Genomic DNA, 24,504 nt, shown 5'->3' with positions numbered 1-24,504 from the left:
TCGACATGGCCGATCGTAAAAGTGAGGCCAAGCGATCACAGCCAAAGAATGTACAAAGTTCCAGGACTGAAGGGAGTTGCAGGGAAGAAAACGGTTTGCGGGGAAGGCGGAAATGAAGAAAGTCGAGGGCGGTGGAGATTCGAAGAAGGCGCAGCAGTGGAGACTGCGGGGAACCAGCCAGTTTAATTTTATACTAACTTATATTATTATTTTGTTTTATTTTATTATTTGAATTGAGTGATAGTACACAAGAGGATAGAGATATAGATAGCGACATTGTTTAATCCCTTTCTAGTTTAGTGTCGCGATTGTATGACAGATGATATATGCAAGTAAGCGGGTCTTTCAGCCCTAAACTAATATAAATGGCATGATTTACTAGTGACATTAGCTTATATTGTTCAATTCAAGCAATTGGACATTTATGCTACCTCTATGCTTGTACGATGAGTTGTAAATAATATCTCGGAATTAGCGATGGAGATATGTATGCAGTATACACCCAATGGCAGCTCATGGCCAACCAGGACAACGAATCGATCTATGTGTATGCCGATGTATTCCCATGGTCATGTATCAGATCCTAAGGTTATTAATGAGCTTGTTATAATACTTTCAACTCCTACCAGTCTCATATTGGGTTATTTACGCCTTTAGATACACTTAGTAAATAGCAGTAGCTGCAAGTAGTCCTGATATATTTCATATTGGTGCGAGTATAAGGTTGAGCTAGCTCTAGTGGATTAGTTTACCTTATAGACAGTATACGCAGGAAAGGCCTCAGTATTTCACATCAAATATAGCAAGAAACCAATTGATTCTTCCCCAAGCAAGTCTGGCGATGTACAAATTCGTGGATGGGTTCACTTTATTTAGATATCACGTGCCCTCGTTACCTGTCAACCTGACAAGCACACTTTCCCTTCTTGTCCAAGCTGGCACTTTTTTTGCTTCCTATTTCACCTTTCGTCCCTGTTTCTTTCAGTGTCCCTGATGAGATAGATCCGAACATGCTTCGAAATCTTTGTTCCTTGCCGAGAAGATTCATACCGTCCTCATCTTTGCTCTGGTTCTCAAGAGGACATAGCGCACTCGCCATCATGCCTATCCCTTCTACTGATTGGAACTCTCATTATGAGTTCTTTCATCTTACGTCTTATCGGTTCGTGTCTGATGAACGGCGCCAGGTGGCAATGCGCAATGTCCAATTCGACATGAACAACCTGGCCAAGATTGCGGCAGCGTCTATCGGTTTCGAAGAATGCGCGAATGTCAAGAAGCTGGCCGAAGGTCTTTTCAACAAAGTCTTCCTTTTCACGATGGAAGATGGCTCAGAGGTGGTGGGTAAGGTTCCTTGTCGCAATGCAGGATGTCCACATTTTACGACAGCAAGTGAGGTGGCAACTATGGACTTTGTAAGATGTCTGTCCACTGTAAATCTCATAGACTGACTTGTTTTTCTTGACCAAGGCCCGGACAGTATTTAAAACTCCGGTCCCAAAGGTCCTCGCATGGAGCTCCAAAGCATCTGAGAACGATGTCGGTGCGGAATATATTATCATGGAAAAAGCACCTGGCGTGGAACTTATAACAATGTGGCCTGAGATGGATATTAAAACCCAGTTCAAAGTCGTTAAATCCCTTGCGCGGATTCAGAAGGCATGGGCATCCATGTCCTTCCCCAGCTATGGATCAATCTACTACCCGGCTGATCTTGAAACGCCAAAATCATGCATTCTCAGAAAAGCAGATGGCTCCCAGGTGGAAGAATCGCGTTTTTCTATCGGGCCTTCAAACAGCCAAGACCAGTTTTCAGGTGGGAGAAGAGCTATTGATTTTGACCGTGGTCCATGTAAGTAAGGGTCGATAATTTAGTTTACCATACTGACTAGCACCCATAGGGGATACTATCGAACAGTATGAACAAGCAGTAGGCTATCGCGAAATTGCCTGCGTCGAGAAAATGGCAGATCTTCCGTTACCTCTGGTCGCTCTCAATGGACCGCGCACATACATTCCATCCCGGCCCAAGATGTTGACAGCGCTCCAGAACTTTCTCCGTCTGATCCCTTTCATGCTTCCCACGGACTCATCTATTTCTGTGCCCTTCCTATGGCACGGCGACCTTCACATGAGAAACATTTTTGTCAATCCAGAAAAGCCGTGGCAAATTCTGAGCATCATTGACTGGCAACAAAATGCACTACACCCCCTTTTTGAGAATGCTGGACAGCCCAGTCTTCTGGACTATGAAGGGCCACCGGTGGAAGGCCTCGAAAAGCCGACACTTCCTGAAAACTTTCAGGATATGTGTCCGGATGAGCAAGAGGAAGCCAGAACTCTCTATCATGACAGGGTATTGTCGGCTCTTTACAGATGGCTTGTCAATCGTCAAATCCCACTTCTCTACAAGGCAATGGAGTACAGAGATACGACCCCGTTTGCAATTTTACACTTGAGCGAGATGATTATAAGAGGCTTTGAAAAAATTTATCAACTTGCCGTGACAGACATACGAGATGAATGGCCAACGATTCCCGGTGTTCAAGCGGCGGGGACCCCTGAATTTCCAATCCACTTTTCCAAGGATGAGATCCGCAGTATCGAAGAGGATGCAAAAGGCGTCTCTCTTGCAGTAGATCTGATGAAAAAACTCAAATACTCCTTGAGTGGCCTCATGATGGACCATTTTGAGGTTCGGAAAGAGCATTATGATGCCGTGAAAGCAATACTAGCCAAGTTCAAAGGAGATATCATGGATCAATTAGGATGTTCCGAGGAGGAAAGACGCCTGTGGGACAAGACCTGGCCTTTTGACGAATGAGAATTACCCCTGCATAAGTGCATACTCCCGACGTCTTGTTTCAAGCTGCAGTTAGATGGCCTGGGAAATCTAATGCTACCTCGGAGTAAGTGTTTATTTCTTCAATAAAAGTGCCATAGTTTTCGAGATAGCAAAATCAAACAATCTCCACTCTCAACTTGTATCCGCCTGGCAATCATTCCGTCAACCGAAATGTTACCACCGATAAAAACCTTACTCAATAACAAACATTGGCTATTGTGCATGGGTTCCTCCAATGTGCCATTCAATGCTAGTAAATTATAGCTTTTGACGACAGGCATTCATGCCCTTGTTCAGAACAATAGCAGAGTATTGCCCACGGCGCAATCCATCATTCATCTTTACTGAATTAGCACTAGGCACTCATCCCCAAATGGGAGAACCCGATTGAATGCTTGTATGACTCGATCTACTTGAGAGCATCGTCAATAGTTGAATACAATACTACCAACAGGCCTCATTGACTCCTTTCTGGTAGGCAGCTATCCAAAGGACAAGCACAATAGCTGAATTGTATTGTCATAACAGACGTAGTGAACAGTTCTCACAAGCTAGACCTTTATCCAGAACTACTTAAACAGAGAGATGGCCAGTCGAAGCTCCTTTTTTTCAAGTTCGACTCCCATTCCCTTGCTCCAAGCTCTATCCCATCATTACGAGCTACGTATCATCAAATCTAATCATCACCTCACTACAGTAAGCTCCCAGTCTTAGCCCTATGGCCTGAACTCTTGATCAATGACCTGAAGTATTTGCAGTCAACATGGTCCGCAAGCTCCTCCAGACTATGTACCAGCTCCGGGCCTTCGTCATGAGGAGTGAGAAACAACAGGAAAAGCTCCTAAACTGCAATGGAAGTCCAGGCTCTCGAGCCACCCCGCCACCAGTACACGACGCTAAACTCGGAGCCCGCGTCAACTATGGTCGTAAGATCATGGTAGATGGTGTCGAACATCAGCAATATCACCTTCTGCTGAACACGAATGCCGAAGACAGAGCAATTAGAGAGCTTGAGAGAGTGCACCCCAATAAAAAGTGGGCGACAGCAACCATCCCAACGAATGCCGATGATAGAGAAGAGGACAAGAAAGAAACCCTTACGGGTATTTTTGACGATTTTGAGGATGACATCAACAGCGATGACGATAATGAAGATGACACCGAGAACTAAAAAGGTAAAGGTCTGGGCAATTCCCCAATTCAAAAATGAGTAGTTGTTAGCTTCAAATACCCGTTACTTTCATTTCATTTTATTTTTACGTTGTTGTGCCTTTGGCCTTTAGGGCTAAAGAGGTGTGATGGACAAGGGTGGTTCAAGATATTCTTGCTAGATAGTTAAATGTAATGAACTCTATAGTTCACCTACCACGTTCTCCCAGCCAGCAGTAGATAAGAAAAAGATTCTTCAAGGATTAGTCAATATTAAATCCCTAGAGGCTGGTACTTTCTGGGGTACGTAGAGGTGTAGAAACTTAGTCACCAAGTGGCGTAGTCACCAGAGTACCTTCCTCAGTAGCTAACCTTCTCTCTTCTCCTTCAGGATCATCAACAATGGAAGAACTATCTTGAATCATTGGCGCACGAGGCCATTCCATCAAGACAAAAAGCATTTTTCAAGATTGGAAAGGCCACTGAAAAGCTAGGCTTGACCATGAAGTTCGGCGGTAAATACACAGAGAATGGTCAAGGGTTCATGAAGATCAACATCGTTCCCAACAACAACCATGCTCAAAATCCAAGTCTCAGAGATCTCGCCCGCAATCACCCGAACAAAATCGGCACCCAGGCGTCCATCAAACCCAGCGTCACAACCCGTTGACCACGCCGCTGCCGCTGAGCAACTCTTCAAGGATCACTCGGGCAATGTCCTCGACCGCCGATGGGTCCCGTCACTTCTCTCTCTCTTTTCCATGACTTTCGATGACAAAAATGTATATTAGCTGGCGTTTCTTTTCTAGTTTATATATACTATTTCTTTTTCTAGCCCTTTGGTCATTCAGAGCAAAGGGCTGCGGTGGACAAGCATGGGCAAACAGCCCCCAACCGGGGACATACTTATCATTAGTAGATAGCCAAATCCAATGAACTTGATAGTTCACAAAATGCTCCATCTATCTACTCCAATTCATCGTAGCTTGACTGAATACCTTCAAGGATAGCTAGGACAGAACTGACTGGAGTCGATGGGATGTCACGGCGTCTAACTCGTCTGATGTCGTCTAACCCGATAGAATCGTCTAACTCGATTGAGTCGAACTTCCCCCTGAAAAATTGCAAAACGGCCCGTCCCACTCTGCTCGGTTTCTCCTCTTTTCTCCCCACTCTCCTCCACTGTATCTTTTAATGTTGAATGCCAATGTTCATATCGACGGTTAGATAGAATCAGGAATTGTCTGGTTCTTGGCTGTTGCTATTCATCTGTTCCGCCAGCTCCACCGTCGATCACCGCTTGATTCTCGATATGAATTGTCGGCGCTATGGACACCCAAACAGAGAAGCACCTCCATGATTCCGCTGCAGACGTTGAATCTCCCGTGTCACCAATATCTGAGCCTCCAAAATCACATGGTCTAAATGGAAGTGTATGCCGAGAGCCTATACCCAAGCGCAAACCATTGCCGTGGGACGCTTCAGTCCCTAATACCGAGTCGAGCGCCAACGTAACCAGAGACAAGCGAAAGCCAGGAAGCCTCGGTGCGGACCTGGGTGCTCTTTTATGTCTGGATTGGTATCGATATGCATCACAGAGAAAGAAGCGCAGAGTTTTAATCATCGGTGCTATTGTCATTGTTCTTCTCCTCGCCTTGATCATAGGACTGTCCGTGGGACTCACAGTGGGCAAAAAGTAAGTTATCTAACCTAATCTTGAACACTGATCAACAAGCTAACAACTCTCGTAGAAACTCCAGTTCAAATCTCCCGCTACCAAGTTCCCATGGCGGTCCATATGAAGGAGATCTCACGTACTATAACCCAGCCCTCGGCTCATGTGGTTACACAAATTCCGACTCCGATTTAATCTGCGCGGTCTCGCATGTCCTCTTTGACGCCGCTTCCACAGGCTCAAACCCCAACGAGAATCCGCTTTGTGGGATGAAATTGAGACTGCGACGAAATGGAAAGAGTGTTGATGTCAAGGTTGTCGACCGCTGTGTCGGCTGTAAAGAGACGGATCTGGATGTGACCGAGGCAGTGTTTGAGAAGGTGGCTGAACTTGATCAGGGTCGAGTCTTGATGGAGTGGTCATGGCTCGAGGAAGCCCCTGTCACGGTGTCGTGAAATTGGACTACCCTTATGAATATGAAATGTATCTGTACGAATTACTTGCGAAATTCCCACATAATGCTTCTAGCTTCAGTTTCAATGTTATATTGTGAAAATCTGAAATGCTCCTCTCACTCCTTTTTCATACTAGGTACTACGTAGCACTTATTACTGAGACCACAACTACGAGTACTTAGCTAATGGTGATCTAGTCAAAACCTGAGGGCTCAATGATGTTTAAAATAACGATTACTTGAAAAGAAATGTGAATTCTTCATAAAAAGTGCATGCCATGTTCAGTCTGTATACAATGCCTCTAACTTATGACCCGGGGAATCTATATTTGCCGTAGAGGTTCTTATCATCAAAGTCAATCATCAAGCGCTAAATTCACAGTATCCAGGATGATTGGAGAGATTATCATGGTCTCTCCAATCATCGGCTGGAAGAGCCCTGGCGCTCCTCTTGGTGTTCTGCGTGCTCAAAGTTGTTCTTGTGCAAAGTTGCCTCCACATCAGCGCGTCTCTGCGCTTCATCAATTGAGCCGAAGACAAGATCCATCTCTTCCAAGGTCTTGCCCTTGGTTTCCTTCACGAAGAAGGTGACGAAAACGCCCATGCCAGTGCAGAAGCAACCGAACATAATGAATGTCTTCCAGTGGATTGAATTGATGGCACGCGGGGTGATCTCGGTGATCACGAAGTTGAAGAGCCACTGCGTGGCAGATCCGAGACCGACACCATAAGAACGGAGGCGGGTAGGGAAGATCTATATGAGGATTAGTAAAGCTATCTCCGAGTGAAATGAAAGATGCTAAGGGTCACTTACCTCGCCGAGATAAACCCAGGGAGTAGGTCCCCATGAGAAAGAGTAGCCGATGACATAGAGGTAGATCATAGTCACCATGGCAATGGAAGCAGATGATACCGAGGAAGAGTCAGGATTGGGAGGGTTGGTAGCTAGAACAGCACCAATGATAAACATCATGACGGCCATCCAAGCAGCACCACCCATCATACTGTACTTGCGACCCCATCGATCAATACCGATCAAAAGGAAGATCGCAGTTGCAACGACCTTGACTGTTCCATAGATACCGGTAGCAAAGAGTGATGTGTTTGTAGCATTGATACCAACAGATGCAAAGATCTGCGGAGCGTAATATCCAATACTGTTGGTGCCAGAAAATTGTTGCCAGAACATCATGACAAAAGCAATCAAGAAACGGTATCGGTTACTCTTCTGTAGACATTCTTTCCAAGTCACGCCCTCCGTCGAAGCAGTCTCTTCCTCGATAGCAGCGCGGATCTCAGCAATCTCTCTGAGAACATCCTCATTGTCTTCACTCTCATTGCGAATATAAGCCAGAGAATTGAGAGCCTCCTCCTGGCGACCCTGCTTCATGAGCCAACGAGGAGATTCCTTCAGGAAGAACAATCCGATCAGCATCAGACCTCCCGGCACAAGCTGAATAGCAACAGGGATCCGCCACTGGCTAGTACCCTCAGGGATGTGCAGGGCCACTCCATAATCAAGCCAGTAAGCAAAGGTACTTCCAATGACCAGGAATTCCTGGAAGAGACCCGCAATTCGGCCTCGCTGTTCGGGAGGAGCATTCTCGCTAACGAATACAGGGGTGATACTAGACATGCCACCAATTCCCAGGCCAGCCACGACACGACCTGCGTAGATAGTACCGATCTGATGGTGAGCCCCAACCTGGACAGCTGCACCGACGAGGAAAACCAAAGAAAATAACATAAGTGAGTAGCGACGACCAATGCGATCGTTGATATATGCGGCAAAAATCGACCCGAAGAAGCAGCCTGCCGTCAGCAGACTCACCACATTCGAAGAAATAGATGCATTCTCGCTGTCGGCAAATCCACCTGATCCGACTGGTAGACCGAAGTCCTTCTTGAAACTATCAAGGGCCAGGACTGAGCCCATTACACCAGTGTCATATCCTAACCCGTCGCGTGTCAATGAGCAAGTCCCAGTATCATAGATGAATGCATCTTCAAATACATACCGAAAAGTAGGGAGCCCAGATAGGCCACCGAGGTGAGGATATACACCCGGTAGTTCTTCATAAAGCGACCCTGCCCCATGATAACGGCTCAGTAGAAAACACCTTCTACTCTGGTTATTTTGGCTAGAAGAAAAAGATGAAATTGCGGGGAGAAACAATAAGCCAAGCTTGTCCGAATCTCCTCGTCAATTGGCAAAAAAAAAGAAAGAAAGAAAAAGGCAGGAGGTTACTACCAAGGGGGATCCTCTTTTATATTCGGATCGGCTTCCATTCTCTGCAACGGTATCAGTGGACACCCGAATGACGGCTTCGGCTAATGCTAAGCATCACCACAATCTAGTGGCACTTTTCGCCCGTGCCCTGATCACAATTACAAAGTAGACTGGGGCAGAGTCTGGGGCGAATTGGGGAAATTCAGCGGGGAGAGACGCGCGGGGATAGGCTGTGGGGAGAAGGACCCATAATCTGGAGTCTCAATTTTCCGTCCACTCAGCGTATCCCATAATGCCTAGAATGGTTAATATATGGTCTCAGGTCCTTTGGCCCTGCGAGCCTAATCAGTTCTACTTGGCAGGCATGACACGGACCAATTTACGCCTCTCGGGTGGTCGGGGGTTTAAGGGGGAGCTCTGTGATTCATGGAATTTTTTGGGATTGTGTCCGTCCGTCGGCCCACTCGGGTTTGATATCTTCGGTTCTTTTAAAAGATGGGAGATCCCTTTTCTCTGCGTGCATGTTTTTGTTTTCCACCGCATCATCCCCCGTATATTTATCATGTTCGAGTATTCTATTTTGTGGACAAGAAACTCGAGAACCCATCTCTTCGTGCCGATCAATCCACTAATCATACCCTAAGTGTTCAATTGCCGTCGACGGCAAGAATGTCATTTGCCGGCTCCACCATTATTAGGCGATTATCACATAACAATGGCTTTTTGAGGTAATGTAGTCACCTCAGACGAGACTAATTGGTTTCGAACTGCCGCCATTGGACCTCGAATACCGCGGACCTCTGCCGAGTTTACCAGTTTACCCTGCATGATCGAATTCGACTTGGAGATCGGATTCGGGGTGGGAGTGGGTTGATTCTTTCAATAGAACTTTGATATCGGCAGTTGGAAAAGAGGAGGAAGATGAAAAGACAACAATCATCAAATGTATGGAAATTCGGATATAAGCTCGTGTCCAGTCTGGGAAGTTCATACATTACGATTGATTGATTCCTCTTTGTTCAGGTTTGTTCATAAAATTTAAATGCTAACGTTCGAATATCAATTTGATCGAATACAAATTTCCCGCGGAAAACACTTCATTACTTCGGTCGCGTATTATATAGTTTATATTCCATTTCCTGAAAAAAACGCAGACAGCACGTATCTTGTATCTGCGTATATTATTATCTGGGGTATAGTCGTAATAAAGGAGTAAAGTAAGATCCAAAACTTCATACACACATGGCCACTGATTCCCTTGACTGCCGAGATCCGGGAACTTCATCATGGGGATTGGGGAAATCGTCATTACTCGCAAAATCCTCAGATACATTTATTATTCTTTTTCCGTCAGTAGAAGAATCGCGTCTTCTTGTTCGAGTGTTGCGCGTAGAGCTAGTCGCACAGCGAGAGTTGAGTTCATGGGTATTTCCACTGCTGATTTTTCGACTACCCATCGAGCGAAAGAGAGATCGAATACAGGGAATGGAAGCTGTTATTATGACCAAGTATGTTTCGATATATAGCCACCGGTCGTAGTTCACGGTAGCAATAGTTGGGTCCGTATCGCTCGTTCCTAGGACGTGGGTTTGGACTGTTTTTATTATCGCTGCAGCCATGGCACTTGGATGGTTTTGTTTCGTTAGTCGTCTTTTTCATAGGTGAAATTTAGTCTTTTGACATACAAGATTCCCATTCCAAGTAAAGCTACCAGACCCAGCTTGACTCTTAGTTTTAGGTTTAAGCTCCAAAATATGTAGGTAGAAAAGACGGCGAGGTAAAGGTCTGTGGTGGCATTGAAAGCTATTTCACAATCCTTCAAGTTAGTACTGACCAATTTCCCATTTTGAAGATCAGAAAGGCCTACCTCCTTGAAAGTATCCGTAATATTCTTGAACTCGGAGGTCCCAGCATTTTGATTTACCTGAATGGTCCCAAATTGCAGATGCATGTCCAGGGCATTGGACGAACATGATGATGATGACCATACCATTGACGATCACCTGTAGAGCAGCCAAGACCCACAGGATGATCCTCTCTGACAACCTTTGAACAAGTAACCCAACAATGAAGACTATGAAAGATACTCGGCCGACTGTTCCTGCTGCGAGGCAAAATGTCTGTGAGAGATAGTCGTACATAATGATATTCGAGACCTGCGCGTCGTCATCTGATGCCGGTTGACCAAATCCCTTTTTGATAGCCTGTGTAATCAGACTTGATCCAACCAAGGCAAGGAACTGATTTCAAAAAAGAGTTAGGGTGACTCAGTAGATCAAAATCAAGATACACGACAATTTTTTACATCGCGATCATCTCAATCGTAAACAAGAAAAGGTTTCGTGCTGACCAACGCAAATGTCATGAGCAGATCATCCGTGCCAAACTTCCCAATCCTCAATTTCGCAGTGATCCTCAAAATGAGAATCACAATGGCAACTGCAGTTAATGCCCAAACATCTCTGAGCAATTGAGGGCCGGAATCATATGTCGAGTTTCTGCGCGACAGAGCCATGATGATGCTGCATTAGAACATGCCAGCATAACCCAAAACCGGGGGGAAAAAAAAAAATCAACCCATGAATCCGAGACCTATATGCCCGAAAATCATATCATTTCGCTATCATTGAGGATGAGATAAAAGATCTCGACCATCGGAGATCTCCACGGTCTCCTTATATCCATTATCACCAGTTCGAATAATGGATTTCAGTGTTGATTAGGGTTTTTCGGAGGTCTCCGCATTTTGCCTCTTGCGTATAGTCCACGCGATAAGAGACCGCATCGGGCAGTTCTCGAGTCACGGGCTTTTCGTAGAAGCTTATTCTCTTTGGCCAGGGGGCTTTGATAATGGTTGAAATGCTGATTGGCTTTTTTAGACCTTGGATCTGTCGGGTGTCTCTAGGGATACACCGGTCGCACAGACTGTTTTACTTCGCTAGTCGCGGACAAATACCCTAAGCGTTCATGTATTGATTTAAAGTATCTTGGTTAAGGCTAAGATTGAGTTGATTCCACCCCAACCTTTGGTTTTTTACCTATTCGTTTGGCCGGGATTGATCTATCCTATCATAGGCTAAAGTCAAATTCGTCTCGCGTGAAGAACAGGTTTCTTAGGAATTTTGTCAGGGAATGGACAGTTCGCCCTCCTACATAAGCCGACAATCAATGAGCCGGGCACCATCCCTGAATAAGTATGGAAGTCATATAAGCGATGGGTCAGGTCTTCCTGAGTCAAGTCAGTCTCAGCTCAGTAAGAAGAAGAGGTAGACTTTGCCACCTATAGCCTGTCGATAATGGCCTGGTTTTAAATACCAGGTGTCAAGATCCGATATAACTAAGGAGTGCCTTGCGGTAGCCCAGGAAATCATCGTACGGTTTTCTTCTTCGTTTCGTTTAATCGATATGCGACGAGGCAGGTTTCTCGGTCTTGAATTGCTCAAACATGGACATTTTCGATGCCGGAATATAGTGGATAATTTGTAGATCATGGACCGCGGTTTGCTTATAGCCACGATTGAATCGATTCAATCTCGATGTCTCAATCTGTCTCGACTGACTGGTGGAGACTAGTTCCAACGATCAAATCGGTCCCACAATGGTTCACGTGGAGTTGAATCCTCTGCATTCCAGCCTGTACCGGAGAACCGCTCGATCTGGATTGATTGTAGTAATTTTTCAAATCATCGCTCATTTTCCACGTGTGACGCAGAGACGGAACCAAGAAAAAGAGGGAAACTTTGAGAGACAAGGACACTTTAAAAGTGGTCGGTATGTATGCAATCGCCAGATGATCGGGCGCTCGACTTCTTTATCAAAAAAAAAAAAAATTGAAATGTCTAAATATCTCAAGAGGAGTGGTTGGTTGTAACCAGGTTTGATGTCTTGCGAAATTAAGATTGAAAATCTCAAAGGCTGGCGAGGTGTCTATAATCCCAGCTTCGTTTCCACAATACACTAAAAGGAAGGAGAAAAAGCAGCAGAGAAATAGATGAATCTTTAAAACTTACCACGGTATTAGGGAATTGGATGTTTTCAAAAGGTCATACAACGTCTAGCATGCAGGCTAATATTTAGATATTCAAATACCCTCACGAAAACCTGGGGAATCGCGGAGTAAAAATGGAGTAAGTCCAAGCGCAAATGTCGAGTCGCCAATCAGAAAGATGAATTTATGGCCGATCGTTTGGGAGAACCCACAATTTCATTTCGAGGGAGCACAACCGCGCGTATGCGGTCCATTTCCAGCATTTAGACTTAGTTACATCATCGTGAAGACCTCTCTCTAACCTTCATCAGGAAATTCAGAAACGTAGCAATGAAGTGGAACTAATTTCTGGAGAATTTATAAAGCCATCAATTGCCCCCAGAATATGAATTCGTTCTCGAATCTACCACCTCATCATTCATTTCTATAATCGAACTCTACACAATGAGAACTTCTCTCTTTTCCCCACAAGGAATGCTGCTCGGAGCACTGAGTCTCCTGGCTGCAGCAACTGAATGCTCCGCTATGGGAACAGCAAACAGTCTTCTACTCACTCAAATTGCGGAATCGGTCCAACTACCCATGTTCACTTGGTCTGCCAACGGAACCCACACGGCCAAGGGATATACCACGAAACAAGCGGATGTCACGAGCGTGGAGGGCATGCGAGAGGACTGCGAAAATATCAACCTGAACAAGAAGCTTTCTGTTGACTTCCGCAGCGACGTGTTTGGCGAGGGTCTCATTGGATATTTCTACAAGTGCGAGAAAATCAGCCATGATACCAATCTCTACTGGTTTACCATCAGCTCTGGTAACCGCTCGCAAATCGACAGACTCTGCGGCCAGAAATCGAGTTATCCCATTGTCTATGACTCGCAGCATAACACTTGGTTCGTTGATGAGCCATTTGATTGCACTCAGCGTACAGCTCCATCGAATGTTTTCTAAGCGTCTCTGTCTCTGCTGAGTAGAGCTTTATGTATTCTAGTTCTGTCATCAAATGAAGCCCTATTACTAGATGATTGGCCAATTAAGTTTGCTTGACACTTTTTTGTGTTCTTTGAATGGCAGTATTTATCTGTATAGTTCATTGCGGGCGATTTATAGCCAAATCCTGGAAGCTCAACTTATTCCCGTCTTTTACTTGGAGGAATTGAACCATGGCATATTTGATAACACAAAATACAATTCCATAAGACGGAATGGTACTATGCCCTATGAAAAAGAGTATGAATACATTGCAGCGATGAGAAAAACAGCACCTGAAGTGGAAAAGTATAAGGGTGGGTAGTACAAAATTAGCTTCCTATGTCAACATGGTCTGGTCAGTCAGGCTCTATACATTTTCCAGGATATTTGGCAATCAACGGACTTGTGGTGAATGTCATATCGGAAGAGGATTGAACGATATACCACAGTCTTTGCGAGTACTCTGAGATTGAAGGCATGAGATAGGTTGCGAAAGAGCCGTACTCATGTATCTATATCTAGACCGGGGATTTTGTCAGAAAGATGGATTGTGTAGATGGTCAACATAGTCCTGGATATCGTCCTTCTTCCACCAGAGTGATATGATTTGCGTGGCGGTCTTGAGAGATTAGCATGCAGCTAGGAAAAGAAATGATTGGCTAAGTTAGTTTTTAGTAACTATTCGGGGTTTAAAAAAGATGGCATTTACCAATCTCTTCGAATGAATGCTCGAGTTTCTTCGCAGTGTTGTTGCTGTATATAATTCAACCAGCCAACTCAGCGGCCGCCACAGATTTCGCGGAGCATCTACGAATTGGGCATTCCCGAGTGCCCAATTTACATTCGACGAAACTGCAAACTTTGGTACCGCTATAAAAATACTTGAGGAGTCCGTCGAGAGCGGTCTTGAAGATCAAAGCCTGCGCAAAATTTGCAATCGTCAAAACATCTGCGTGTGCAGGCCCATTCCGAACCCATAGCCGGCATGGTCCTCGCGGGCGTTGAGGACGTCTACCTCTATTCCAATAGAAGGCAAGGTTGTATTTCTATTCTGGCAAAGAATGTTGAGAATTCTTGTATATAGTATTTCGGTTGATGGAATAGAAAATGGAGATAAAACAAAGGGAGGTTCCTGTCGTTGCAAAACTTATAGAGAAAATATCGAAGGACCTGGTGTAGACAAAACAATAGGAAAGGTTTGAATTACTGTGTAATACCTGCCTGTTACTTAGAAGTTCTTTGGATATACGAAAAATTTGATTTGTGCGAATATAACAAATCAAATACAGAAAAGTCAAGGATACAAATACAAATACAATATCACTCAACGCCATTCCGTACCTCAGCCACATCCAGTCCCCATTCCGACTTCACTTCCGGCGTGAGGATACCAGACTTCTTCAAAATATGTTCAGCAAGAGCGGGTAAAGAGTCACTCGTCAGAATCTCGAGAATCTGGAGATTAGCCTCCAGTTCCCGGGTGATCCAATTTCTGATTTCGATGGCAACCAGTGAGTCAAGACCATAGACAGAGATCGGTGCCAAGGGGTCCATCTCCTCGATGGGACGCATAAGAATGCTTGAGATTTTGTGAGTCAGGGCAGTTACAGTTACGGCCTGTGCACTCTCACGACTGCGAGACTGACGGATTGCAGAAGCGGGTGATATTTCTGTGCTGGATTGCACAGCGTCGGCCAAATTGCCTGCTCCAGCAAGTGTAGACAGACGCAGCAGGTGCGAAAGCTTGGTATCATTTACCCAGAATGGTTGCTCGCTGGCAGGATACTTCTTCACTCCGTCAAATCCTACAACGCAGTGGCCTGCGCATGTATCGATCATCTCTTTGCGCATGGCAGCGGCAACCAGTCCGCGGATCTCGCTCGCGCAGACTGATTCGGTTCCAAGCTGTGAGGAAATTTGCTCACGTTTCTGATCGTCAGACAAATATCCAATACCTCGCACGACCGGTAGATCAATGGTCGTGCAAGGGATGTTTGAGGCTCGCGAGTATTGAGCGAGTGCTGCCATGAAAGTTCCACTGGCTGCATATGCTGCCTGGCCCATATTTCCGACAAAACTGGCTGCGGAAGATAGGGTAATGAAGAAATCGAGATTCCCTTTTTCCAGATTCTGCAAAGTGGTTTGCAAGTTCCAGATACCATGTACTCGAGGTTTCATGACCGTCTCGTAATCGTCGAAGCTTTGTTTCTCGAAGAGCATGTCCTAATTTCGAGTTAGTACAACGACATTTCCAATGAATCATGCTCAATACTTACCCGCAGGACCATTGCACCATATACAACACCTCGTGCAGGAGGCAACTTTGACAGGAGTGGAGACAGGTTTTCCTCGACGCTTTGCTGACTCGAGATATCACAGCGACAAACATCAACCGTCACTCCCATCTTCTCAAGATCTGAAACGGTAGTCTGAGCCAGCTCAGTTGTAACACCGCTTCGAGATACTAGAACAATGTGGCGAGCACCCTTCTCCGGCATCCAACTAGCGATGTCGAGACCAATTCCGCTCGTTCCACCCACGACTATGTAAGTTGCATCGGATCGTAGGAGCTTTTCTTCCTTGCGTGCCGGATATACCTATATATTGAATTAGCCTGAATCTTTGGGGTATTGATCATCGTTGTCTCACCTTAACCTTGGAGTCATCTGTGATGGAGACAACCATCTTACCAATGACTTGTCCTCCTTGTAGGGCACGGAAACCAGCCTCCAACTCAGAGATTGGAAGCGTCGTGACAGGCCATCGTGAGTATGCTCTAGCGTCGCCGAAAATTTGGAAAGAGTTGCGGAACAGACGCTTTAGCAGTTTCGGTCGCTTCTCTCTCACGATACCCAAATCCACTGAAGCAAACGAAACGTTTTCATTGAAATGAGACATTTCCAGTCGGGAGTTCGATGTAATATCTCGCTTTCCAAGTTCAATGAATCGACCAAATGGCGCAATACATTCGAAAGTGGCCTGGAGAGCATCACCACTCAGGGAATTCAATGCAACATCAACTCCTTCTCCGCCAGTAGAACGGCGAATCCCATCCGCGAAGGAAGTATCCCGACTGAAGAAAATCTGATCTTCTTTCAGATTATATGTTTGCATCAAAAATCTCTTCTTATCGACACTTCCAACTGTTGCGAATATTTTAGCGCCGATACTTTGTGCAATGATAATGGCGGCTTGACCGACACCACCGGCCGCAGCATGAATGAGAACGCTCTCGCCTTCTGACAGTCGTCCAAGGTCCACAAGGGAATAGTACGCCGTGCAGAAAACGGCCGGGATTGAAGCAGCAATCTCGAAAGACATGTCATCTGGGATAACCCAGGCACAGGATGCTGGGCAACGTGTATATGTTGCAAGTGACCCTGGAGACATGGCACATACACGATCTCCTGTAGCGAAATTGGTGACGGCTGAACCAACCTTCGAGACAACACCACTGCATTCTTGACCGAGCTTGTCACCACGCAGCTGACCCATTGCCATCAGAACATCGCGGAAGTTCAGGCCAGTGCATGTCACTCTGATCTCGACATAATCTTCCGGAAGTGGATCATTGCGAGCGTCATCATCGGTAAAGTACATTTCATCTAGTGTCCTGCTATCTCCGGCAGTGAGTCGGAGAGGTCGATCTGCTTGCTTGAATGGCTGCAGTGCTGGTGGTGCATCTGCCGTTTCTTGTTGAACACTCAGATTGAGTGGATGGTTATCAATCAGACGAGGAACGCAAACGTGGCCATCACGAATGACAAACTCCATATCGCTCTGCATCAGTTGAGATCTCTTGCAGAATACACCTTGAAATACATCCAACACATGACGAACAGCGTCAGCATCTGACATGCTCTCCTTCTCTCCAAGATCGAGTGTGGCAAATGGCACACCAGTTTCGGATCTAACAGTGCGCGCCAAACCAACTGCCATATTACCACCAAGAGACTGGCGATAACTCAGGGTGTGGCGTACAGTCCATAGGAGGCCGCGAGCGCGACTCATGAGTCGCTGGAACTCTTGAAACTTCTCTGGTGTGAGATGAGACAGTAATGATTGGTCCATTCCACCGAGGAAAATGCACCATTTTCCAGTCACGTCGACTAATTTCAGGTCGGACACCACTGTTGGCTTCACGCCGGTGGCAGCAGACAGTCCAGATTCCAGACTCAAAAGCGACAGACTGCCGATGTTGTCCGATCCAATTATTAATATATCTCCGGGATTCGTGGGTCCTCCGACTGGCCCATTGGCGGTTGACATGATCAAGCATCCTGACTGGAAAGAAGCTCCTGGATATTCTTCCACGCAAAGATCGACACCAGAGAAATCATTTGCTTTCATAACATCATTCCATCCTTCTCGAGTGAGAAGAGGTCCATCCGGACGGACTTCATCGCTAGCTAGCCACCATCCGGGCAAAAGCGCGAAGGGAAAATGACGGGGCTTGGACGCAGTCTCTTCAATCAGCATGACTTTACCACCGGGTTTCAACAATGATCGAATATTGGCCATGGTCTCATTTATCTGGGGAGTCGCATGTAGAACATTGCAGGCAATGACCATATCATACGACCCGAGTTCGAAGCCTTGGCCAACAGGATCAGCAGAAACATCCAATGTTTGATACGTCAAGAGATGTCCCCAATCCTCGAATTTGGTTTTCGCTTTCTCGAAGAAGCCAGGGGATATATCCGTATAGGTATAGTGACCGAATCTCGGGGTCGATCCAGGTTCATTTCCACCTAGGCTCTTCAAGATAGGTAGAGTAGCTCCTCCGGTTCCAGCTCCAATCTCCAAAATGTTCATATCGCAGTTCTGATGAGCCATCTTGTCTATGCAAATTGACGCATTCGCATAGGCCTCTCGGAGACCATCGAGATCCTCGTAGTATCTACTGAGAAGGTCATCTTCAAGCATGACAGTAAGGGCGTCAGCTTCTCCCCGAAGAATATTTGGAAGCATCTCTCCGACTTTGCAGTTAAATGCACCAGCACCATTAGATTTTCGTGTCTGATTTATAATTTCTTCGGATAGATCTTCGGACTCTTTTGCATCTTTGCATGTCTGTTGAGCCCAGCGATAGAATCTCTGTTGGTGGTGAGGAAGAGCTGCAACCTGATCTTCCGGGACGGCACGAAGCATGCGTCGTAGCCAATTTTCTGCAACTCGGTCGAGCTGATACATTCTCTGGCTGCCCTTTCCATCATCATCAACATCGGGTCGTGGGAGTTGAAGATAAGTATCCTCGGAGAGGAATTCGAAACAAGGCTCCCAGTGAAGTTTGTAGCAGATCTGGCTGGGGCTGTTATCCTTCGAACCCTTCATATCATTGGAAATAGGCACTAAGGTAAGGCCACTTATTTCGACGGCAACCTTTGAAGGGTCGTCTGAGTGGGTAGCAAAGATTCGGTTCGTTGGAGCCTTGCTGGCTGATTCTGCTTGTAGTTGAGTGCCATATAGCTGTAGTGTCGAACCGGAACAAAGTGGGTGTTTCAATGATACAGAAACGTGTTTGACATGCGAAGGAACAGCCGCCACATGTTGCCCTGGCTGCCCAAATCCCTGCAGAATCCACATGGTCTGGGAGCAGAGGTCGAGCGTAACCGGGTGGATAATGCAGTTGGTCTCATGTTCGTTGGGCATGCACTCCTTTGTATTTGGGATGTCAACGGTAGCAACGGCTTGTTGTGAAGAAGCAGAAATATTCTTCAGGCCTTGGAAAATCGGACCGTAGTGAATTCCACTGCCGGAGATATCCTTATACAGGCTTTCCGTTTCTACCGTCACATTGCAAGAGCTGTTGATGGCTTGGATCGTATCTTGCAACTTCCGTGTCAACTCTAGCTCTTCGCGGGATCCGCTAACGGGATTGGCTTCTTTCGATTCCTGTACCATGACAAAACCGCTAACATGTTGGTCCCAGCCTCTGCCTTCTGTCCAAGAAAAGACTTTGAACTCGTGCCAACCGAGAATAGCCCTTCCTGGAGCGTCCGATCGTACGGGCCTGAGGCTGAGCATTGTTTCAACCGTGGCAGTGTCCGGAATCGCAAGAACGCGGCTAATGAAGATATCACGGAGGTCAATCTTTCCGGGGACAAGGTTATGTAATTGTGCTTGTTGGGAGATTGCCTCCATAGCCATCGCAAGGAAACCAGTCATGGGATAAATGTTGCTGTCATGAACACGATGTTGTCGAATCCATGGGTGGTCGTCCGCGCGAATTATATTCCTCCATCGAGGCTCAAAGTCGATATTCTCGATGCAAAGCTTCCCAAGAATGTCATTTCGAGCGAATTGGGGCCGGTAGAGATTGTCGCATAGCCTTGCATTGATCCAGTACTTCTCGCTATGGTTCCAAGGGTACTTGGGCAGGTTTGTCAAAAGAGCGGGCTTCCGCTGACTGGTGCTGAGATTAGGAAAATTGATTTCTTGGAAGTTGAGTGTCATCATGCCAGAGGTAAAGAGGGAGATGGCAAGTTGTTGAACGGCTTCTATGGCATCCGTCTTTCGCTTGAGAGTATGTCCAAACTGCATGCTTCGGGTCGGAGCATGGGTATTCACAATATCTTTTGTAGGCGTTTGTAAGGCAGGATGAGGACCGATTTCGACCAGCGTATCAATCTGTCCTGTTGGTTCTTCGATGTCAAGCAAACTCTGAACACCCTTCACAAATTCCACACGAGAGACAAGGTTCTCAACCCAGTAAGATACATCGAGCATACTTCCTGGCACGAGCTTTCCATATACTGTAGAGTGGAATGAGACGCGAGACGGCCGGGGGCGATTTTTCCAAGCAATGATCGATATTGTTGAGACACACGTTGCATATGATGCGAGTGATATGCGACGTCGACGTGAAGCATTCGAGTGAATATTCCTTCCTTGTCTAAGGCAACTTGTAGATTCGAAATAACATCTTTGTCTCCAGAAAGTGTGACACTGGTAGGACTGTTCTCGCATGCGATCACTGCACGCTTTCCTCGAATCGCGTCCAATATTTGCTGAATATCTCGGGCGTTGGCACCAACAGCCAGCATGGCTCCTTGAACCGAATCGTCGTTTGCAACGATATTGGCGGCTACACCTCTGCAGTAAGCCACACGCACACATTCCTCCAGAGTCAACACTCCTGCTGCATAGGCTGCTGCAATCTCCCCGCTAGAATGGCCCACAACCGCCTTAGGGTGAATACCCCAAGATGATAGCAAGTCCACCAGCGCCAATTGAACTGCTGTACATGCTGGCTGACTCATATAAGCGGCGGATATCCTGCTTGCAGTTGCATCTTCAAGGAGAAGCTCATCTGGAAAGCAAAGTCAGACAGCTGAAACCTATACCCTACATGTGAAGATTCAGATGAACATACCGATTATAGAGAAGGTAGATCCAAGAGTCTTCAAACAAGTATCGACATCCTCCATCGTTCTCCGGAAGATGGGATAAGTCGCCAACAGTTCTTTGCCCATTCCATGCCATTGAGCACCTTGTCCTGTAAATACAAATCCGATAGATGGCTCGCGCATTGAGCGAACTGGCTCGGGAATTTTCGCCCAGGAAGCACTTAGATCGGAATTGTGAGACGAGGCCACGGCAACACGCCATGGATGGAAGCTTCGTCTTTGTCCGAGTGTATAGGCCAGGTTATCCATCAAGCTATCGTTGAAGATGACCGGGTTCAAATCCATGTAAGTCGCCAGTTGCTTGATTGTATCCAGAGCTGCCTTCTTATCATTACCAGATGCAACGAAAACCTTTCTCTTTAGGGGATCTGTGTTTTCCGCTCCTTCACCTTGATGACGAGGAGCACGCTCCATTATAACGTGGGCATTGGTCCCGCCAAAGCCAAAATTGTTCACGCTCGCGTAGTTTTTACCCCGAGGCCAAGGTTGCAACTTTTTCGGAACCTGTTCGAAGTTAGCATGTAGATCATATAGCCACTCTCGTAATGCATATCCCACCTTCATGTTCCACTGGTCCATGGGAATCTCTTCATTGGTCTTGTTGTAGTTGCAGTTCGGCAGGACAAATCCGCGTTCCAGCATCAAAGCTGTTTTAATGACTGCGACTATACCACTGGATCCTTCTAAATGACCCATATTCGACTTGATAGAACCTATCAGTAAAGGCTGTTTCGGTGTCCTCCCTTTACCAAATACAGCGTTCAAAGCTGTAGCTTCCAGTGGATCGCCAACTTTTGTTCCAGTTCCATGAGCCTCAACGAATCCGGTATTGGCCGGGTCCACCTTCGCTTCTTTATACACGGCGCGAATCAATGCCTCCTGGGCTTCTCCATTCGGCATTGCAATACCCCTCGTCCGACCATCTTGGTTGATTCCGGTGTTGACAATCACGCCGCGAATGGCGTCTTCGGCCGCTTGAGCATCTTCGAGGCTCTTTAAAACGATGCATCCTGCTCCCTCTCCTCGGCCGAATCCCGTCCCTCGATTATCAAATGCGTATGATTTTCCAGAATCGGCGAGAAGTCTGTAGATCATCCAATCAGTATCTGAAAGCGCGACAATTCTGCGAATTCCGTAAACCAGCCATACCTCGATCTTGTCATTGATATGAACATCTCCGGAACCAAATTCAAATGACACCCTCCAACAACAGCCATTGAGCATTCCCCATTTCGAATACTTTGAGCGGCCAAATGCAAAGCTGTCAAACTCGATGAACACGCTGTGTCCACCGTGATACTCGGTCCATGAAGATTGAAGTAATAAGAAATCCGATTCGACTGCAACGCAACCGATGTTCCAGTCGAGTCGTACATGGGAATTGACTCCGCATCCTTCGTATTATTGACCTCGTAATCGGGAAACGAAGCACCTGCAAAAACACCAATATCCTTCCCAGTAACAGAGTGATTCGAGATACCAGCATTTTCCAACGCTTCATACACACACTCTAACATGATTCGATGTTGCGGATCCATAGACCGCGCCTCTTGCAGGGTAATGTTAAAGAATGGAGCATCGAATAGACCGACGTCTTCGTGTAAGAAATGCGCTCCTGTGGGGTTGAAAGAGCCAGGACGATCTTGATTCGGGTGGTAGAATGCTTCGGCGTTGAATCGGCTCTTTGGCATGGGTGACCATGCGCTTCGAGCTCGCGAGCAAAGCTCCCATAACTCGTCCGGTGTCGTCACCTCTCCTGGTAGTCGACACGACATACCAATAATGGCCATCTTTTTCGGCGCATCTCTAGCGGTCTCCTCTTCTGCCCGCTCTACCCGTGGCTGATTGATAGATGGATCGGGCACCGGTGTACCCGATCCGTTTATTGGCTCAAGATGCATCTTGACGTTGGTTAGATTGCCTTCGACGGTTCGAAGATGAAACTATGTATCCTCCAGTACTGCAGAGTACAGCACGAAACTTTTCACAACAAAAAAGAAAGGGAAGGGTAGAAAAGAGTGGCAACAAGTGGGCGAATATTGAGTCGGAGGGTTTGAAAGAGTGCAAATAGTATGTTCACAGGGAAGCCATGAGTCTTTGCACAATGTAGTATGTGGCGACACACGACACTAAAGGCAGAATGGGCCATCGCAGGAAGGCTGGTCCAGATAGGGCTTGTTTATGGAGAGGTAAATGTCGCCCTTGCATAACGATCAAGTGCATGACTGTAGATCAATGGCCCACAGAGGCTCTCCAGCGGGGATATTTCCAAGACAATCCTCAATGATAGGTGGATCGGAGGGTCCATGCCTTCTTCCCTTGATGACGCGGTACAAATATAGTAGCTATTCTGGCGCGGTTCAAGCTGCAGAAGGGTATCGAATCCCTCGTGAATCTTACTAGTATGTCTTTGGGGTCGCGGACCTGGCTCCACGAGGGTCTGATCACATCATATCCCAAGTGCCATTCTTTGGCAAAGCTCCTCTCAAGCGCTTGTTGTTGTTGTTGTTATTGCTGGTGGTTGCCCTTGCTGAAGTGAGGGTGCATTCCAGCACAGGGGCAAAAGACTTCTTTCTTCCGCTCTCCCCATATTCTTGCAAGGGCCTAACACAACCTTGTGGCGGTAAGTTTTCCAGTGCATATTTCCTTTATGAACCTTAGGTTCCCTTATTACATAGCCGGGCTGCCCTCGGCCCTTGTGAAGCTTTGAACCTCGTTCAAATTGCCACCATGAAATTTCTCTGTTTGCCGGGGGCTTATTGTAGTGCCAAGGTATGCTATGATTCAATGTTTCGTTGTTTTTTTTCTTAAAAAAAGAGAATGAGGGTTTGAGGGTTGGCTAGTAAATGACTAACCCACTATACAATAGGGATTTACCGCGCAACTCGGTGAGTTCATAGATCAGCTAGAAGTTGACCACCTCAAGCTCGAGGTCGGAGATGCATATACTAACGGGAGTATCCGTTGGTGGGTCCAGGGCCGTTTATTTCTTCTTTGCAGCAGAATGGAGAAGCGAATTTCAAGTTCGTTCAAGGCGAAATAGAGGTTCATCCACCCGAAGAACATGCAGCCTTTTTCGGCCCTCCTCCATACTACTCCTTCTGTCAAGCTGGTAAAGGTGATTTGGGGAAATTCAACATGAGCGATTTCCCCAAGCGTGAGTCACCAGAAGTCTCTATGAGAGAAGCCATTGAACTTGCAGACAACCCGGAATATTTGCATGTTGCACCTGTCTTGGATCGTTTGATCAAGATCATAGATGAAGATAAGGATATAGAGGCTGTGATTGGATACTCTGAAGGTGCCCAGATTGCAGCAACACTTCTAATAGAGGAAGAACGTCGACGAAAAGAACAAGGACGAGAACCCCGTTTGAAGTTTGCCATTCTTTTCAGTGGCTGGCCTCCTCTTGATCCGATTAAAGGCCATATCATGGTTGGAGATGAAGACTCGGATGAATATGAGATCTCTATCCCGACTTGCCATGTCATTGGAGCGCAGGATCCGTTCCTTGATGGATCGATGGTTCTATACAACATGTGCGATCCTGACACGTCGGAGATTTACGATCACGGCGGTGGCCATATGATCCCTCGCGTGAAAAAGACTGTTGATGATCTGGCTAGCTTTGTACGAGAGCAGATGGACATGATTGTGGCTGGTTGATTTAAGTCGTTGATGTATTATTTATCTTTTTTCTTCTCTGTTCATGTCATGTCAAAATATCCTGTAACTCAAGGTGGAATCAAATTCGATGTCAAACCCTGCTTAGATCATTGTTT

At 46.3% G+C, this 24,504-nt stretch overlaps 10 protein-coding genes across 10 annotated transcripts; 6 read left to right on the top strand and 4 right to left on the bottom strand.

Annotated features, from left to right (window-relative positions):
- Positions 1-892: 892 nt before the first annotated feature.
- Positions 893-1,099, bottom strand: N7469_000922 (uncharacterized protein; the record flags this gene model as incomplete). The annotated part of the gene is made up of 1 exon (XM_056639842.1): positions 893-1,099. The coding sequence occupies one exon, from the start codon at positions 1,097-1,099 to the stop codon at positions 893-895; it is 207 nt and encodes a 68-aa protein (XP_056505599.1).
- A 1-nt stretch (position 1,100) lies between these two features.
- Positions 1,101-2,824, top strand: N7469_000921 (aminoglycoside phosphotransferase family protein; the record flags this gene model as incomplete). The annotated part of the gene is made up of 3 exons (XM_056639841.1): positions 1,101-1,415; positions 1,471-1,852; positions 1,893-2,824. The coding sequence occupies 3 exons, from the start codon at positions 1,101-1,103 to the stop codon at positions 2,822-2,824; spliced, it is 1,629 nt and encodes a 542-aa protein (XP_056505598.1).
- A 784-nt stretch (positions 2,825-3,608) lies between these two features.
- Positions 3,609-4,016, top strand: N7469_000920 (uncharacterized protein; the record flags this gene model as incomplete). Its single annotated transcript, XM_056639840.1, has 1 exon — positions 3,609-4,016. One exon carries the CDS (start codon positions 3,609-3,611, stop codon positions 4,014-4,016), a length of 408 nt encoding a protein of 135 aa, XP_056505597.1.
- Positions 4,017-4,569: 553 nt separating this feature from the next.
- N7469_000919 (uncharacterized protein) lies at positions 4,570-4,910 on the top strand (the record flags this gene model as incomplete). Its single annotated transcript, XM_056639839.1, has 2 exons — positions 4,570-4,776; positions 4,830-4,910. 2 exons carry the CDS (start codon positions 4,570-4,572, stop codon positions 4,908-4,910), a joined length of 288 nt encoding a protein of 95 aa, XP_056505596.1.
- A 412-nt stretch (positions 4,911-5,322) lies between these two features.
- On the top strand, positions 5,323-6,124 carry N7469_000918 (RlpA-like double-psi beta-barrel domain-containing protein; the record flags this gene model as incomplete). Its single annotated transcript, XM_056639838.1, has 2 exons — positions 5,323-5,690; positions 5,746-6,124. 2 exons carry the CDS (start codon positions 5,323-5,325, stop codon positions 6,122-6,124), a joined length of 747 nt encoding a protein of 248 aa, XP_056505595.1.
- A 420-nt stretch (positions 6,125-6,544) lies between these two features.
- N7469_000917 (sugar porter family MFS transporter) lies at positions 6,545-8,220 on the bottom strand (the record flags this gene model as incomplete). Its single annotated transcript, XM_056639837.1, is given in 3 exon segments — positions 6,545-6,877; positions 6,938-8,127; positions 8,142-8,220. 3 exon segments carry the CDS (start codon positions 8,218-8,220, stop codon positions 6,545-6,547), a joined length of 1,602 nt encoding a protein of 533 aa, XP_056505594.1.
- A 1,365-nt stretch (positions 8,221-9,585) lies between these two features.
- N7469_000916 (uncharacterized protein) lies at positions 9,586-10,868 on the bottom strand (the record flags this gene model as incomplete). The annotated part of the gene is made up of 4 exons (XM_056639836.1): positions 9,586-9,976; positions 10,039-10,156; positions 10,221-10,593; positions 10,704-10,868. The coding sequence occupies 4 exons, from the start codon at positions 10,866-10,868 to the stop codon at positions 9,586-9,588; spliced, it is 1,047 nt and encodes a 348-aa protein (XP_056505593.1).
- Positions 10,869-12,815: 1,947 nt separating this feature from the next.
- On the top strand, positions 12,816-13,292 carry N7469_000915 (uncharacterized protein; the record flags this gene model as incomplete). The annotated part of the gene is made up of 1 exon (XM_056639835.1): positions 12,816-13,292. The coding sequence occupies one exon, from the start codon at positions 12,816-12,818 to the stop codon at positions 13,290-13,292; it is 477 nt and encodes a 158-aa protein (XP_056505592.1).
- A 1,341-nt stretch (positions 13,293-14,633) lies between these two features.
- N7469_000914 (type I polyketide synthase) lies at positions 14,634-22,623 on the bottom strand (the record flags this gene model as incomplete). Its single annotated transcript, XM_056639834.1, has 6 exons — positions 14,634-15,536; positions 15,590-15,910; positions 15,963-20,068; positions 20,143-20,625; positions 20,689-21,806; positions 21,872-22,623. The coding sequence occupies 6 exons, from the start codon at positions 22,621-22,623 to the stop codon at positions 14,634-14,636; spliced, it is 7,683 nt and encodes a 2,560-aa protein (XP_056505591.1).
- An 829-nt stretch (positions 22,624-23,452) lies between these two features.
- On the top strand, positions 23,453-24,388 carry N7469_000913 (uncharacterized protein; the record flags this gene model as incomplete). The annotated part of the gene is made up of 3 exons (XM_056639833.1): positions 23,453-23,494; positions 23,592-23,610; positions 23,700-24,388. 3 exons carry the CDS (start codon positions 23,453-23,455, stop codon positions 24,386-24,388), a joined length of 750 nt encoding a protein of 249 aa, XP_056505590.1.
- Between the last annotated feature and the right edge of the window lie 116 nt (positions 24,389-24,504).

This window comes from Penicillium citrinum (assembly GCF_028827155.1).
Source record: "Penicillium citrinum strain IBT 23319 chromosome Unknown utg000001l:1.0-4955037.0:1.0-4956770.0, whole genome shotgun sequence".
NCBI lineage: Eukaryota > Fungi > Ascomycota > Eurotiomycetes > Eurotiales > Aspergillaceae > Penicillium > Penicillium citrinum.
The sequence above is the reverse complement of the archived record's forward strand: the minus strand, read 5'-3'. Positions and strand labels throughout refer to the sequence as shown.